The sequence below is a fragment of the Dermacentor andersoni genome, chromosome 2, assembly GCF_023375885.2.
Source record: "Dermacentor andersoni chromosome 2, qqDerAnde1_hic_scaffold, whole genome shotgun sequence".
NCBI lineage: Eukaryota > Metazoa > Arthropoda > Arachnida > Ixodida > Ixodidae > Dermacentor > Dermacentor andersoni.
Window position 1 is genome coordinate 38,698,882 of NC_092815.1, and position 18,625 is coordinate 38,717,506.

The 18,625-nt window shown below is 42.8% G+C and overlaps 2 protein-coding genes across 6 annotated transcripts in view; one reads left to right on the top strand and one right to left on the bottom strand.

The window, feature by feature from the left end:
* Positions 1-224: 224 nt before the first annotated feature.
* Positions 225-2,586, top strand: LOC126542442 (uncharacterized). Its single transcript, XM_050189513.3, has one exon. The coding sequence runs from the start codon at positions 448-450 to the stop codon at positions 1,381-1,383; it is 936 nt and encodes a 311-aa protein (XP_050045470.2). The 5' UTR covers positions 225-447; the 3' UTR covers positions 1,384-2,586.
* The window catches only part of LOC126542440 (cytosolic carboxypeptidase 1-like), an 80,642-nt gene continuing 63,926 nt past the window's right edge, over positions 1,910-18,625 (bottom strand). For 3 of the 5 annotated variants that reach the window (XM_072286381.1, XM_072286382.1, XM_072286383.1), the window contains 3 exons: positions 18,086-18,262; positions 8,197-8,333; positions 1,910-6,560 (listed from right to left, as the gene is read on the bottom strand). In XM_072286381.1, the coding sequence (XP_072142482.1) occupies positions 6,458-6,560; positions 8,197-8,333; positions 18,086-18,262 (417 nt within the window). In that variant the 3' untranslated portion in view covers positions 1,910-6,457. The remainder of the gene's footprint in view (positions 6,561-8,196; positions 8,334-18,085; positions 18,263-18,625) is intronic. The other 2 variants (XM_055077248.2, XM_055077250.2) reach the window with 2 other exon arrangements.

The window sequence follows — 18,625 nt, forward strand, 5'->3', positions numbered from 1 at the left end:
ATAAACAAAGTAAAAGTCCATTAAAACACGTAGATAATTGCATCAGCTAAGGTGAAGCTATGTAGTTAAGCCACAGACCGGGAAAAGCACAACTACAGCACAACCGCGCTCAAGCTTGCAGGCATTTTTGTGACGTGATCGGCAACATTGAAGTATTCTAGCCACCTTCGCCACCTTCAAACTATAGAGGCTATAACCTTCTAGCCTCTATATTCAAACTTTTAAACGTTCTTCATTGTATGTTCAAACGCCCGTGCATGCCGCGCACGTGTTCTTTTACCTGCTCCACTACGCCATAGCTGTTCCATGTAGCTGATTTGGTTTTCACTTTGCCTTTTCTTTTTCTCTGTAACTACGGAATGGCCTGCTGCAACTGGTAAGCCACCACCGTGCGCTATTGTTTTCTATCATCAGATAAGGTTCCGAGGTCAAAAAACAAGAACGATAATGCCAAAGGCACCAAAGGCACGGAAAAAGCTCCTGCTGGCTGCACCGGTCTCGATGCGATGGCCGACAGTTGACGACGAGTGTCGTACCCGGCTGCTGGAACGCTTCCGAAACATGACTGGAACCTGGGATTTGAAGACGCAATCTCATCTCGTACTGGGGCTGAACGCTACTGCTCGAGCTCTTGAACAGACCCATCTGTCAGCGCTGCTATTGAACTCTTCGGCGGATCCTCCAAGGCTCTTGCATGGACTCATCAGGCTTGCACGAAATAAAAATACGCCCGTACTCTGCGTCAGCGAGCTGCAGGAGTGGGTGCCCGGTCTAAATTCTTTGCTGGCGTTGGGTATGCGGCAAACGGCGCCCCCTTCGAAATCGGTTGACGATTTCTTGAACGCGGTGCGGCTGAACGGCGGTACTTGTTCCGAAAAGGCGTCTGGAAATGGAAGCACTGTGGAATCAAAAGATGGAAATGAAATCGTGGGCGAGACTGCAGTAACATCCGCAGCCTCCGAATCCACGAATGCCGAGCCGGCCATTAGTGCGAAAAGAACGAGTGAAAGCAAGAGTAGTGAGCCGTTCTCGGAAGAAGATGCGGAAACTGCCTGCACGAAAACTGAACACTCGTCTGAAGCACAGGCCGAAATATTACATTCAGAAATCTGCGCCACTAAAGATAGACTGGCTACATCAGTTGCTGTAGACATTGAGCTTTCTGAAGATGGTGGTTTAGGATTTCCAGACTATGAATGGGGATGCGGCAGCCTTGTTGAGGTGGTAGAATCGTCTTCGCATGCACCACAAAAGATAAAACCGGTTGCTGTGCATTCTGCCCACCAAGCGTCATGTTTAGCCAAGGCTAACATCAAGCAAGTTTTCTCAAAAGGGAAGCTGAAGGCTAAAAAAAAGCGTGGAGTACCTAAGGCAATCAAATAAGTTTGAAGCTTCATCAGTGTGAACAGCCTTTCCGGTGTGTACATGTGCATTTGGTCAGAAGTATCATTTGTGGAGGAAACAAAGGAGTTGTAATTGCATGCTGCCAAGACAATAACGACACAAGTGTGATATGGCTTATGGCATGAGAATATAGAGTGATATTATTGTCGATCCAACGATGTCACGTAGTACGATGCAAAAGGACTTGTGCCCGCTCAAGAACCCACAGGCGGTTGTAGAAAGCACGAAACCATCGTATCATCCGACTATGGTACATCGGCTGTAAGTGTACATGGGACTGTGTGTGTATGTTGGTGCTTCTTTTTTCTCTCTTCAGGGTTGTCTTGTGAGCCAGGAAATTAATGGTGTTCAATGCACTGACATTTATTGGTACCAGAACTGCAATAATGTATAACACCTTGTCCTTCCCAATATTGCATTGTCATGAGCTAATCACAGTGGTTGTTGGTTCTGTATTGACCATGGTCACTGTTGTCCACTCAAGAAATGACAAGACAGCAAAACGTATTGATGCGAGGAGAAAGTCTGCACTTGCTGTTTATTTCTGGGACACTACACCAACAGCATATATCACAGCAAATTATAGATTATGCTTACAGATTGCAGTAATATACTGAGAATAACATCACTGCAAGATAAAACACGGGGAAAGCGAGATGGAAATTCAAGAGGATCAGCAAAACAAGAACAAGGTAAAAGCGGGAGCCAATGTTTCAACGAATAGACTTGTTGAAACGTTGGCTCCCACTTTTACCTTGTTCTCGTTTTGCTCATCATCACTGCAAGACACCTCTCCAGTATTTGCATTTTCTTTATTCTGTATTAACTTGAGTGTGGCAACTACAGAGAACTATACGACGCGTAAATAAGAGGACAAGGCTTGTTCTGAAAATTTTATGTCCTGCGCATGCTGTGGCCAATGATTCAAGACATTTATGTGTACCTGTAAGCAATTCTTTCTGAAAGACTGCATGCCTTTTTTATTATTACTCAATGCAGAACACAAAATAGCTCACAACCTAAAACACTGATTTTTGGCCAAAACACATACTAAAATTGCAAGTTTGAGAATCATGTCAATTTAGACATGTTAAATACAACGAATGCCTAAATATGGTGCAACATTAAAGTGTACAGTGTGCACAAGATATTCACCATTGAATAAAAACAAGTGTACATGAGTGTGAAGCTTGTCGTGTCAACTTACGTAGAGTGGGACAATGCACATCTTGAAATTGTGCAACAGTGCAATCTGTACAATGCATAGAGCAACATTTTTCAATGAAATTGCATCATGAGAGTAAATAGGGCGCCCAACAAAGCACGACTGAGTGCTGAGGATCACCAGCATCACAAGAGAACAGCATTAAATGACTGTGGATACAGAGGTATTTGTGTCAATAGTGCTAACAATTGCTCAAGGGTTCTGTGCAAGTGATAACATTCGGCTAAATTTGGACAGCCCCAAAAGCAATGTTGTGTGGTATAATTTTGATGTGCACCTTCTCACAAATATTTTTGAAATGAGTGAAGCAGCTCAAATACTTAAAGGGTCCGACAACCAATTTTCATGGTGCCATTTTTTTTTTTTAATGGTAAGCTTACCGGTCAGAGTGTCTAATCATGAAGTGGCAATGCGAACAACTCCATGGAACAATTTTTATCAGAATTTTTCTATCTGCAGTGAGGAAGTAGTAGTTCATTGGAAACATGCTGAAAAGTAATAGGTGAGCACAATAGCGATTATATGCCGGCATTGATGGGAGGCAGACGACAAATGCAGCCGTAGCTGCGAGAATGTATTGTCCTGTTTATCAAGTCTATGTTCCTGTGATTCATGCTCTCTGAAGTGTTAAATTATTTCTCTTATAATAGATGCGTGTTTCCGTGGTTTCCTATCCAACTGCTTTGGTCATTGAACAATCAAGAGTGTTTTTTAGCCAAGTCAAGTTCATTTTTCGTAAGCGAAACAACGCTTTTACACTTAATACGCAGTTGAGCGTGTTGCTGTAGCCACGCATATGCTAATGTTGTAGTGCTGGTACCCATTTACGGCACAACTAGTCGATGGCATTTTGTATCTCACAGGGAGATCCCACAACCCTGTGTACTTGCTCGCAAACTCGCACGCATAGAACAGCATATGTTCCGCCATGCATTACGGGACGCGTGCGCCGCTCGTTAACTGCACACGCATACGAACTATGCATACTGCAACTTTAAGCCACAAGTGTGTTGTATTTAATAACAGCTGACTTACGTACAGTAATGTTGTATACTACATCTGGCGTAACAAGACTTAACTGCCAGGCCACACCATTAACTGCTTTTTGTGAATTCCTTTGCCACTTTAAAATTGTAATTCCTACTTAAATTGCAAACAGCGTGATGGATCCTACCACTGTAAGTCATGGTCATTTCATTTCCATGAATGCCTTGCAACACGTTCTGGCCAGTTAGTTGTCAGTCCCTTTGACAACATTAGCATGCAGCCAAAGCGTTGCACTGCACAGGCCTTAAGCTCAAGTTCAGAATACGCTTCTATAGTAGACTGTGTGCTTACATTGCCAGGTATGCAAACATTTTTGCAGTTTACTTATTCAAGAAAGCTTTTCAGGGCGAGTGTACTTTGCCATAACTAAAGTATCCCCAAACCTCCAGTGCTGAAACGTGCATGAAGACTACCCATGATACAAGAAGAACGAATTTGGTAATGCCAAAACAACACTCATATGCATATATGCACACAACTGCACTTGCTATTAATTATCCTGAGCACACCATCCTATACTCCAACACAATTACATCATGGTAGTAATAAAAAAACTGTGCTGGTAAAATTTTATTACTCTTAATGGTCCACAACTGTGAGCAAGCTCCAGCTGTGAAGATGTGGGCTGGTATGATGTAACAATTTTTTTTTACTTGATTCCATTCCATTATCCACAATTCCAGTCAAGGCGGCCGATTTTGGTTATGACGTATGTGGGGGGCTGCTCTTGCAAATCACTAAGAATGGAAAGAAAAAGAATTGTTGCATCATTCCGGCCCAGATTACTTTAACAAATGCATGAATTGATCAGCTGATAAGAATGGCTGTACTAATGAAAGATGACATTCAGCAACAACTCACTAGTTGTACCATATTTGCATGAATATAACTTTTTTGTGTGTGCGTGTGGAACCGCTAGTCAAAGTACACCTCAAGTTTAATATTCCAGACAGTACTCTGAATATAATAAGATCATTTTTACAAACTTTTTCTCTTCAATATGCAGCGCACTCTGCCACTGGGCAAGTAATCTTTGCAAAAAAGCCAACCTCATGATGGCAGAGGGCGAAAGTGTTAGACTGGCGAGTGTACATGCTGAAGGGATTTTCAGGCCAGTTACAGTAATGTAGCTTATCTGGCCACATTAGGTCCAGTAGCCCGACTCACTTTAACAATTCACATCCATGCAGCCTTGCTGGACAACGCAGCTGTCCTGGTGTGTGCTCAGCCAGCTAATCAGTGAAGAGCACTGTGCATTTAGAACATTTGAACCATTTTAGCATAGCATGGTGTGATGTGTGATGTGATGTGATGCACAGTATAACCCATTTGCACAGGCCCCAGCATATGTGCTGGTGCTTTCTAGGCAAGCATTGCGCTAATGACCTGCCAAAATGCCCTGTTATAACATCCATAGGTAAAGGTGTATAATGCATTGTTAGTTCATGTTTGCATTATAATTGTAAGAGTATAACATTTCTTCATCTTCCAAGACTTAAGTGATACCTCCTTATGTTCATGTAAATATGGTGGTCTTGTGCACTTCTCATAGTATTGTGTTTGTTTCACACTGTTTGTTGAATAACCTTCGTGAAGTGATACTGTTCGAGCAATGCAGAATCAGCAGTGACATTATAAACGCATGCAGTTATTATGGGATGAATGAGCACAAGAGTTTCAGGCTGGTAATGTTAACATGAGATGAAGTGGCTATCCATAGTATTGACTACACCCGAGTCATGCCCCACTCTGATAGAGCTAGAAATAGTTATAACTGAATGCCAGTTTTGTTTTTGGAATGTCACTGAGGTTGTGACAAAACCAATGATAAATGCAGTAATGGCTTAATGAACCAGTCATCTGTTTCTGTTGCACATATTTTAATGGAGGGCCATAGTTCCTCACACGAATCGCCAAGCAAAATCCACAGTCTGCCTTTGTGTGGTAGGTGTTTCCTGCTTATTGTACATAACAATGTTTTTAAAATTGTCAATTCCTTCTTGTTTGCCATTAGTCCCAGCAGAAGGCTTCAATTTGCTGGCTTTCATTTCTTTAGTTAATTATAATTAGCACCCTCACCTATAAAATTATCGCTGTGATGTTATTGCCAATACTATGTGAAGCTGTTTAGCTTTAACATAATTCACAGCTAAAGAAATATATATTTGATCACTATGGACAGGTGCATTATTACTCAAGTCTTACTTCAAAATTATACTTTACTGCTGCAGTGCACAGATAATAAAGACATTATATGAAAAAGTTTGCTAGTAAAGGAATCAGAAGTATTGAAGAATATTATTACCCCAGAAAAACTTAGTATTGTAAAATAGCTACACTTGGTGACTAGATTCTGTAAACCGACTAGCTGTGCACACTATGTGGCCTTTATTGTCAAGCTGTAAGCTCTCGCGATCACTTTCACACAGAAATATGTCACAAATAAAACCTTGCTGATTGGATACACTACAATAAAAGCGCTACAGGTAATAATGTGCTGCCAACATTCATGGGTGCTGATCATGTGGAACCCACTTGCAGATTGGCAACACACAGTGTGCGGCAGAGCCAGCAATACTGCTAGGTAAAATATCACCTTATGTTATGACCAAGCTGATCTTGTGGCTTTGTGAAAAGAAAGAAAAGGAACAGTGCAGACTGACAAACTGTCTGCAAGTCCAACAACCATTTGATAGAAAAGGTGCAATCTTGAGACAGTGCTAAAACAGTCCGCATAAAATGACTGTGTAGAATGTAGTAAAACAAGTGGCACCAGGCAAGCTATGGTTTCACAATGGGAACTGCATCCTCTTCCTCATCTTCGTCAATGAGCGAGTCTGTGCTGCCACTGCTGCATGGAGCACGCTTCTTCTCCCGGACATGCCTGTTGCAAGAAAGGCAGGCTAACATGAACATCCGGACACCTTGCAGAAAAGGCAAAGCAATCGCTTATGTGAAGTTTTTGCTGCCTTAGCAATTGTGTTTTTGTGCGGCGCTCACTCGCGCAAGTAGGGTTAAGAAAGTCAATCCTGATGCAAGTGTCGTTCATGTTTGAACTTGTTTGAATTCATGCACAAGTTCGTTACAGAAAATTATGTAACTTATATAATTACAGTGCCTTTCCAAATGTTTCACTTCCCTAGCAGTAAACCAATAGGGGAGTGGTAATTTGAGACAGTTGGCATATACTATTTGGGTGAAGAAAGAAGAAAGAGCTTTAGGACACAACATATGGCAGACTACAAGATGTACAGCCGCATACAGCAGAACAGATCAAAGTGCTTGTGTGTTTTGTCTGCTGAATGTCCTCTTTTGAAGTGCTGTTTCTTTACCAAAGGAGCGACAGGAGTTAAGTGCTTGACTGCTGTTTCATGTCCTTGCAGATGTTTAGCACTAATTATCTTGTAAGTGAGCTTGTCATTAGGTTCTTGGGAGGCATAGATACAAAATGCCCAGATGAGAGAGCACGGCACCCAGGAGTTCACGCGTTGAAGACATGCAGGCCTAGTGGGCCAGAAACCTTTGAACCCAGTGCTGCTTGGACCATTAAGTTTCTTATAACGATTACTAGAAAGAAACTTGGTGCTAATGCTTGTATGAGCCACTCTGTATGCCGACTCAATCGAGCGCAGGAATGATGGGCAGCATGTGGGTTTCCCCAAAACTTTCTGCTCAGGCTTCAAATAGCTCTGTCACTTCTTATATTAACCTTCTTGAAGTTGACCTATCATTGCAAGTTTGTTATGGAAACAATTAGCCTCACTTAGCCCATAAGCACTAGTACTAATCTGCCTTCAACATGTTACAGCGAAAAGCAAATGTTTAAAACATGAAAAATTACCCAACGGTGAACGTTGCTGCCAAGGATTCATCTAGTTCTAAGGCGCACCTACTCTAATCACTTATTTAGGTACAAAAAGTGACATGCTCACATGAATTAACAATTTCACTAGTCTTAATAACAGTTGCTGGAAAAAGAAAAACATAACTAAACCACAGACAACAAAATATTACGGCAGATCCCATCTCGCGATGACGGTCGACAATAATGCATTAGCTTTGAATCAATATAGCAACATAATGTATTACCACCATCAAAATGAGGTGTGTATCAGATGTGTATTGCAGTGGGACTCCTCTTTCGCACTTCCTTGAGAACACTCGGCACCATCTAGTGCCGCCACCGCAAAGCTTGCGCTTGGCCTCTGAAATGCATGGCGCCTGAGAACTGTGTCATTTAGCAACGGGGCTCCTTTACTGCACTTCTTTCTGGACACGGTTCACCACCTAGTGGCACTGCTCCGAAGTCCATACATGGCCTCCGGAACGAGAAGCGTAGTGCTGGTGCCTGCAAACGCTGAGAATTGTTCTGTCGCTTGCTGCACACTCAATGGCACTCAGTAAACCAAGTTGGTGAAAGGTTCATTGAAAAGCAGCACACATCTAGTGCGTTCATGGCACGGCTCAGCATTGGCCTGAAAAGCATTAATTGAAACAAGGGTAAATTTGAAAAGGCATACCGCCGACACACGTCCAGTAGTTCAGCACAAGATGGGCCCAGCTGCACGCCACCTTCAGCTGTGAGTTCCAGACGACTCAGTGCTTCACAAAACTGCGTTCCCAGCTCCTCAAGCTGAGCCACACCTAGGTGATAACCCTGCCATGAAAGAGCGAATAAATATAATATCACACTTTCCAGCTCGTATAAAAAGCAGCGGGCACCATAAACTCCGTTTCTGGCAGTTCTGGCAGTCGCAGAAAAATAAAAAGATGGTGCAGACTTCACCTGATTATTAAGGCAAAACTTTAGAAGTAGCACAAGCGTAAATATAGCTGAAACCTGCTAATCAGTTAAACTTCGATATAACGAAGTTGGTAAATCGGCAATTTACTTCGTTATATCAAAATTTCATAGCATTGAAATTCTGCCTTTTATTTTGCTAATTATCGGGCAACCGAAAATGCAAATTTGAATCGGAAAACAATTCCTTTTGATAAATTTAGGAGTCGGCGACGAATTATACAGTTTCATGCCACGTACGCTGACGATATCTTCACATCGGTGGTACGAATAAGCAAAGCCAGCCACGCTTTCGCGTGCACTCTGCCCCCGCGGCTGATAGCGTTGCCCGCGCTGGGGCAACGCTATCAGGAAAAGTGCTGTCAGTGGGGAGTGAATGCTTCGTCTGCCTCTCGCTCCATCCAACAGGTCACCAAAACTCGAAATTACGCAACCTCCAATACTACGTGCGGGAAGACAACTTACATGGTGCCACGTCATCGGCACGCCCACTCTTTGCACACGCGGCAGATAGCCTCTAAAGCATAGTGTGCAGCTGCGTATGCGCTAGGCTGCGCTTAGAGCCATGCGCAGCCACGGACCGACACGCGCGCCAACTTACCCGCCACTCTGCACTCCCCCGCCTTCTCAAGCGCGTGCATTTGATTGCGTTACCATGGGCGAGCTCCCCTCCCTCTTTCCCTTTGCTCGCTCGCGTAGGAAAACGTCACTCGTGAAGCCACCAACCTGTCTCCCTCGCACACTTTCACTCGCACCTAAAGCGCAGGGCACGATAGGATCTCATCGCACTTGGACTTTATACGGAACATGATGCGGTTCCACTTAGGCGGTCGCAAAAGGTGCGTTTGCAAGCACCCGCTTGTAATTCAATAATTTGACCATCTGCATCCACGGAAGTTTTCATTTTGTCCCGGCATTTATTTGCGGCGACAGTGAAATTTCGTTATATTGAAATTGCACTCAAACACTTTGTTATATTGAGGTTCTAAATACATGATGTTCTATAAACAAGAGGTTATGAAAGGTTAAATACTTTGTTATTTAGAAAATTTCATTATATTGAAGTTCGTTATAGTGAGGTTTAACTAGGTTCCTTGCTGATACCTTTCCCTGGTTATAATCTTTTGGAAAGTTCAGACTCATAATGGCATCAGCATTCTAGCATTATACGCTTCCCAGCTGCTACTATTTATTCCTGTAGTCATGTGAAAAAACCGTGGAGCATGGTGCGCACCTTGCAGAATGCAGTGATAGCTGAAGGCCCTTCATGCATTCTTTGATGTCAAATACCACCCATCAATATGCATGGCAAACAAGTTTTGTGACTCAGTGTGTTGCTTTAATCATAATAGTCATCACTTCAGCAACAGACATTGATCACATACAGCAAAACCTCGTCAGTGCGTAGTTGGCAGGGAACGTGAATCAGGTACGCACTAAACTATACTACTTAACCAACAATGGCAGATAAGCGGCTCTAAACTTATGTCTCAACTAAAGAACTTCGTCTTCTCACTCAAACACACACGCAAACAAGTTTTATTTGCAAGCAGGCAGCAAAAAAATCTAGTTTTCACTTGCTGCTACAGCGGCCTTACAGTAATGACAGCATCCTTAAACTCAGCAAGGCCACGAGCCAGTTTCTCCATCAGGCCCCACTTCTCTGAGAACGCCCTCATGACAGTCAACGCACTAGCTGCGTCGGATACGAAAGCAGGGTGTTTATCAACCGGGAAAACCGGGAATTCTCAGGGATTTCAAATAGTGTGGAAATACTCAGGGACTTTGTGCTTCTACCAGGATAATTAGCTGTAACTTTATTGAAAGGGAACGAAAGTAGTGCAAATGCTGGCATGAGTAACAGAGAGAAATAATAATGAATCGTCTTTGACGCCGTGTCGTCAGCTGGATGAGTAGTCAGTGTACATTCAACGACCGCTTTTCCGGACGCCCAATTTTTGGGACATGCCTGATAATTCGGACGGCTTCAAGGCACCACCACTTGCCCCATAGAGTCCATGCATAAGAACGTATGAAATTTCAAACAAAAGAATTATTCGCCGTCCGATTTTCTGGACTTTTTGCCATGACCGCAGGTCCGAAACAGCATTAGTCAAAGCCATCACCGCCGCCATTTTGATCATCTTGCCGCATCAAACCGCCGCCCTCGCACACAGATCTGCTGGCTGCCGTAGCGACCACCGCGGCAACGCTAGGCCTAGCTACTGTGACGTTTGCTACTCTTAGCAATTCGCCGCTGGTAGCAATGACACTGACTCAGGCTTTGTAATCTCGCGAATGGCTTCGAAGCTCGGAAAGCACGACACACTGAACAATGCCGGTTTCTGCAAGTAAGCTTCGCCTCAATGCAGCAGTGTTAGGCGGCGAAGTTTAACAAGTGTCAATTGTTACGGGACCCAGTATGCATTTATTTATTTATTCAGAATACCTTACAGGGCTCAGAAGGGCATTGAGTAAGGGGGACAAAAAACAGCATAAACAGTATAGGTACAAGTATCAAATAACGCTGCAAGATGCAAAACAAGAAGTAAAAGGGAACAATTGTTCAGAGCAAATGATAACAAAAAAATATACATAGGTGCAAGGAACATCGTATTATACCATGAGCAACATGAATGCGTCATATGTGGCCAATATATGTGGTAAGAAACAACAGTGTTCATAGAATAAATGTCAGTGATGTAAGATGCACAGGATAACAAGGCATACCGCAATAGCAACGAGAATGGAAATGCAAACTAACCGAAGAGACTCAAGTCACGACGTCACTCCTTAGAAAAATGTTTCGGCAGCTGATCATGGAATCATTGGTGGTCATAGACGGATGCGATATAATCAGGAAGATCATTCCAAAGAGCAATGGCACGTGGAGGTGCCGATGAATTCAAAGCTTGGGTCCTTCCATTCATGCGCTTTATGCTAAATTGATTATGTAGTCGACTTGAAATGCGTAAAGGTGCTTCCAGAGGTGATGGAGACGGCCTGGTGCTGTAATATTTATGAAGTGGGCATAAAAGAGCAATGGAACGACGAAAATCTAATGGTTCGAGAGAGATATCAAGTTTGATCTGTGTTATGTTCGAATTGGGACTGTAGTTCTGTGTAGTGAAATGAGCGGCTCTATTTTGTACAGATTCTAGCATTCTGATTAGGTAGTTTAGATACGGGGACCAGATAGCTGATGGAAATTCTAGTTGCGGTCGCACATTTGTTAGGTAAGCAAATTTTTTACATTGTTGAGGGAGTTTCGCAAGTTCCAGCACAGGTACCCAAGTGATCTGGAAGCCTTGGCAGAAATGTTCTGAATTGTACGTGGCCTATGAAAGATTATGCGTGAGGTGAACACCTAAATACTTGTATGTTGATGCCCGAGATACTATTGTGCTATCAATGAGGTACGAGAAGTTAGAATTTGTACACTTGCGACCTGAAAGACATTACTTTGCATTTAGTCGAGTTAAGCCTCATTTGCCATTTAGTACACCAGTTTGAAATGTAGTTAAGGTCACCTTGGAGAGTGAGGTGATCGTCTATAGAATTAATTAAGCGGTAAATGATGCAGTCATCAGCAAGAAGTCGTAAGCAGGAAGATATATCAGTGGGCAAGTCGTTAATATATATTATAAACAATAAAGGGCCAGGAACACTGCCTTGACGTACGCCAGATTATACATCGCAGAGTGAAGAGGTGAAATTGTTAACTGTAGTGAACTGCTGGCGGAAACAAGGAAAATTACGAAGCCATGACAGGGTTAGATAATCAAGGGAAAGAGCAGATAATGTTGAGAACAAACAGGAATGTGCAACGCGATCGAAAGCTTTAGCGAAATCTAAAAAGATACAGTCAGTTTGTAGGTTACCGTCCATGTCGAAATGCAAGTCAATCATAAATTCTAGCAGTTGCGCGTCGCAAGAAAAACCTTTCCAGAAGCCGTGCTGTTTAGGAAAAAGAAAGAATCGTTAATTACACGCGTGCACCCGCCATCTCTTTTCCCAGTATGAGGATCAATATGTCTAATAAGTGCACTGGCAGGCCTTCAGAGCTTTTTTGGATGTGCCTGTGGCGATTTGAGCCCTTAGGGCAGTAAAAGACATGCATTAATTTTTTCGAACTGCCCGATTTTTCTGATGTTCTCGCCGCCTGTAGGGAGTCAAATCTGACGTTGACTGTACTGCTGACCAAGGAGATACTTCAAATGGTCCGTGGGGCGAGCACGCAGTGGAAGGAGGACAAGAAAAGAAACGAACTTCGCATTGAGGAATGAATGGAAAAAGAATCATGCCGCCGCTTCTTCCAAGGAGCTTGAGCTAAAAAAACGAAGTGTTGACTGACACCAAGATGCAGGTGCCCCTCATCCAAACCAAAATAAAGTCTTTAAAGTAGAGAAACGCAACACTGAGGCATTATACACGGGCTGAGAGTATGTCAGAATAGTTGAGGTTCACTTTCCAGTTGCTGAGAGAGAATCTCACTTGTGACAAAGTTCGGGCCTCATATGAGGCCAATGAGCTTGCTATCAGTTGATAGAAATAGCTCATATTTGAAAATATTTTGCTTCTGTATGCATCTCTTCTTATTCGTATTTGAAAATGTTCGACTCGATTTGCAACGGGCTTTACCATTTTTTCCAAGGCTATTTGATTCGCTGTGCTCGCCTTTCTGTTTTCTTTTTGAATCAAATAAACACTACTCCTTACTATTCATTAAGTCTTCTTTTTTTTTATATGCTTACTAGAGAGTGACAGCATTGGGCAAAATTGTGTCAGCCCATCTGACATAAAACAAATTTCTGTGTCACTCGGGTAATATTGCAAAGGCACTCAGGGAAAACCTAGAAAACTCAGGGAATTTGGAAATGTCGACTTGGTAGACACCCTGGAAGGGTCATCATCCACATCGTCAACAATGACGACCACGTGGAAGTACTAGAAGCTATGGGAGCAGGAAACACGTTATGGCTACCAAGTTTTGCATCATTATCGGTGGCGACTGCAGTCCAGGAAACGTCTATGCACTGCAATTTTGCTATCTATGGTCTGTGCACACAACATTTTACCGACTCCAAGCTTGTACTCGTCCAAAAATTAAGCAAGTACTATGCACTAACCATTTAAAGTGTGTTAAATGACTACGAATTAAGCGGTCAGCCAATACATTGGTTTCAATGGCGAAAGGGCGGGGGATTCCTCGACTACATTTAAACCGTAATTATTATGAAGCGGTACGTATTAACAAAGGCTTTAGTGTATAAAGTACGCATTACAACTTGTAAAATTGAGGCCCTTTCTGGTTCATTTGTTCTAAGCAGACCTTAAAATTCAAACTGCCTTTTCAATACCACTGCTACAATAAAAGGTATTCCACTGTTTCATTCTACTATTTGCAATTTAATATCCTTATGAACTAGCATTCTGTCTCTTTTTAATACTTTCTTAATTACTGATGCTTCAATCATATCCTCCAGTTCGATGCTTCAATTGTGTTCAGTATTCTGTAATTATCTACTTGTCTCATTTACTTCGTAAAGCACTCTCCTTTCTAACATTCTAATGCTGAGGGTAAAAACACATAAATACACAAGTAAGTAAAGAAATAAATGACTAAACTGAGTTTAAATGAGGCATAGCATTCCTGACTTCCTAGTGTATAGGTCTGAAGCGTTTCCGGTAAGCTAAGGGACCTATTCCCCTATTTCTTCCTTCTCATTAGCTCTGGTATAAACGCTGTCCAAACGTGTAGAAAGGTCAAAGAAACCTAGGCACTGTCAAGGTCGTCTACTTTAAGCGTGGTTCAGAACCATATTGTTCTGGTGGCCCGTCTTGCCACTCTTAGTATTTACTCAGGAGCGAAAGTTTCGGTATATCTGCAAACGATGGCCAGAGGCAGGCAGACACGACAATAAGTGGACAGGTGCACCTCTGCGTATACGCAACTCGGCTTCTCGGTAAGCGCTGAAACCTTTTTCCTTTTCCTTCCTTTTTTTTTCACGCACATTTTTTTTTTTTTTAAGTGCTGTTCAAATTCGCCGAAAATATATCGTGTACCTAGGCGCGTTCATGGCCGCATGCATATGTGAGATTCCGGAACTACAATGTTAGCACCAGTGAGAATTGACACTATATTGTGCAACCTATGGCGATCAGCAAAACCCGCCGATGGTGGACAAATCAACAGATCTCTTAGGCATGTAAGGCCCCCTGGGCTGGACTTTTCTGTGATAAGGTAGCCTCGCCGCCTATGGCATTATCTGACTGAGCTATGGCGGATGTTCGGTTGCCAGAGTCGGAAGTTCGAATCCTCGTATGAAAAATATTTCTTTCTCTTTTTTTTTTAAATTTGAGGATGGTGAGCTTGAATTTCACCTCCCCCAGTGCTCTACATCTCCAAGCTTGGAGTGGTGTCTGACACTGGCAAAAGACGCCAAGAGCGAGTGGAGCTATACTAATCCAGATACAACCAAATTAGGAAGGCCCACTAAGCTTCAACAAAGACATTCCCTCACCAGAACAGGAATTGGCCTCCCTGGTACTGTATTCGGCCACTACCTCCCTCATGATTCCTACAATTAACCCATGGCCCTCAGTCCCCAGCAGCTGCGGAGCACCTGACCAAGGTGGCGGCCAAACCTGTAACGCAGCAGAGGGTGCTAATAATATCTGGACCCGGACAGGCCGCCAATCGAAGCTGACCCTGACAACCTTTAACACCTGAACTCTGTCGAGTGAGGTTAGCTTAGCAGGACTCTGAGGAAATATCAGACATTATTTGGTATATCACTGGCCTTAGTGAGACTAGAACTGGTGAGGCTTATACACTACTGACTAACAGCCATGTCCTCCACTATAGAGATCTCCCAGATAAGAAGCAGTACAGGTAGGATTCCTAATCCATAAGGACATAGTGGGCAACATTGGCGAATTCTACAGCATTAATGAGAGGGTAGCAGTAGTCGTAATCAAACTTAATAAAACGTATAGATTAAAGGTAGTACAAGCCTACGCTCTAACATCCAGTCACGATGATGACGAAGTAGATCAGTTTTATGAAGATGCTGAATTAGAGAAAAGTGCAAACTCAGTATAATGTAGTCATGGGCAACTTCACTGCAAAAGTGGGGGGAAAGCAGGCCGGTGAACAAGCAATTGGCAACTACGGCTTCGATTCTATGAATGCTAGAGGAAAGATGCTGGTACAATTCTCAGAAAGGAATAAGCTGTGAATAATGAACACCTTTTTCAGGAAGCGTAGCAACAGAAAGTGGACCTGGAAAAGCCCGAATGGTGAAATAAGAAATTAAATTGATTTCATACTTTCTGCCGATCCCAGCATAGTGCAGGATGCAGAAGTGATAGGTAGGGTAAAGTGCAGTGATCATAGGTTAGTGAGGGCTATGATTCACCTCAATTTGAAGAGAGAAAGAGTAAATTTGGTTAAGAAGCAACAGGCCAACCTAGAGGCAGTAAGGGTACAAGCTGACAAATTCAGGCTGGTACTTGGAAACAGATATGCAGCCTTAGAACAGAGAGATGAAGATGACATAGAGTTCATGAATGAAACCATAACAACGCTGGCTTCAGAGGCACCAATTGAAGTGGGAGGCAAGGCACCAAGGCAACCAGTAGGCAAGCTCTCCCAAGTAACAAAGGACCTAATAAAGAAACGACAAAGAATGAAAGTGTCCAATTCCAGAGATAAGATAGAATTCGCAGAACTGTCAAATGTGATCAACAAAGCGAAAATAAGTGATATTAGAAACTATAATGTGAGAAAGACTGAAGAAGCCATAAAAAATGGATGCAGCCTGAAATCAGCGAGAAGGAAACTCGGCATAGGACAAACCAAGAAGTATGCACTGAAAGATAAGCAGGGTAATATCACCAGCGGAAGAATTCTATACTGACCTGTACAGTACCCAGAGGAGCCAAGATAACTCCACATTCGAAGCAGCAATGAACAGGATACAGAGACTCCTCCTATAACTAGTGATAAGGTCAGAAGGGCCTTGCAAGACATGAAACGAGCAAAAGCGGCAAGAGAAGATGGAATAACAGTTGATTTAATCAAAGATGGAGGAGACATAATGCTTGAAAAACTGGCGGCTCTCCATACGAAGTGTATCGACTTCAAGGGTCCCAGGAAACTGGAAGAATGCAAACATTATACTAATCCACAAAAAGGGAGACAAAGAATTGAAAAATTATACGCCCATTAGCTTACTCCCACAGTATTATATAAAATATTCACCAAGATAATTTGCAATAGAATAAGGGCAACAATGGACTTTAGTCAACCAAGGAAACAGGCTGGCTTCAGGAAAAGGTAAACTACAATGGGTCACATCCATGTCATTAATCAGGCAATCGAGAAATCCGCAGAGTACAATCAACCTCTTTATATGGCTTTCATAGATTATGAAAAGGCATTTGATTCAGTAGAGATACCAGCAGTCATAGAGGCATTACGTAATAGAGGAGTACAAACTGCTTACGTAAATATCTTGGAAAATATCTATAGAGATTCCACAGCTACCTTAATTCTACACAAGAAAAGCAGGAAGATACCTACAAAGAAAGGGGTCAGACAAGGAGACACAATCTTTCCAATGCTAGTCACTGTGTGCTTGGAAGAAGTATTCAAGCTATTAAACTGGGAAGGCTTAGGAGTGAGGATCGACGGCGAATATCTCAGCAACCTTCAGTTTGCAGATGACATTGTTCTATTCAGCAACACTTCAGACGAGTTACAACAAATGATCGAGGACCTTAACAAAGAGAGTGTAAGAGTGGGGATGAAGATTAATACGTAGAAGACAAAGATAATGATCAATAGCCGGGCAAGGGAACAAGAGTTCAGGATCGCCAGTCATCCTCTGGAGTCTGTGAAGGCGTACGTTTACCTAGGTCAATTAATCACTGAGAACCCTGATCATGAGAAGGAAATTCACAGAATAAAAATGGGTTGGAGCCCATACAGCAGGCATTCTCAGCTCCTGACTGAAAGTTTACCATTATCATTGAAAAGGAAGGTGTACAATCAGTGTATTTTACTGGTGCTGACATAGGGGGTAGAAACTTGGAGACTGACAAAGAAGTTTGAGAACAAGTTACGAATTGCGCAAAGAGTGATGGAACGAAAAATGCTAAGCATAAGATTAAGAGACAGAAAGAGAGAGGTTTGGATCAGAGAGCAAATGGGTATGGCCGATATTCTAATTGACATTAAGAGAAAAAAATGGAGCTGGGCAGGTCATGTATTGCGCAGGTTAAATAGCCATTGGACCATTATGGTTACATAATGGGTGCCAAGAGAAGGGAAGCGCAGTTGAGGACGGCAGAAGACTAGGTGGGGGGATGAAATGAGAAAATTTGCGGGCTATAGTTGGAATCGGTTGGCGCAGGGAGAGGCCTTCGTCCTGCAGCGGACATAAAATAGGCCGCCGCCGCTGCTGCTGCTGCTGATTATGATGATGATGATTATGATGATGAAACTGAGCTCAGCTTTGCAAGTTCACTGTACTGGTGACATCATACAAGAGATATTAAGTCAGTGTTTGAGAAGGAATAATGCGGAGAAGCACCATACTCACAGCATACATGCCCTGGTCACATCCACCTGTGGAGCACTCGTATGTGTAGCTTAGTCGAATACCAAACTGGCGCCAGGCAGTCACTCGGGCTGTTGACTCCTTACTCCGTTCCACATCAAAACAACATGACTCGTACGTGAAAGCAGGGCTCAGCTGGTGCAGGATTGCAGCTAGCACCTGCATGACACACAGCTGGTTGTTCTCACAATGCTCTGTGCAATCTACCAACCTTGCTGCAAATATATTCCATGTACACAAATGTAATGTGAGCTTCTCTACGTTTTATCAGACCTACCAGCCTAAGAAAGCACCTCACATTATATTCTGAACCGTGCTCCACATAAAACGTGGCGACAAGCTACACGTGGGACTGCTGCACATTTACATAGTTAAACCATCTCCGAAGAGAAAATAGCCTTAGCAGAGTTTTAATACCAAGTGAAAACAGTGAATGAAAATGGGTCGCAACACAGCACTAAGCAGGGAAGGCAGAATATGAGCAAAACAGTATGTCAAACAAATCACACAGCTTTAAGTCGG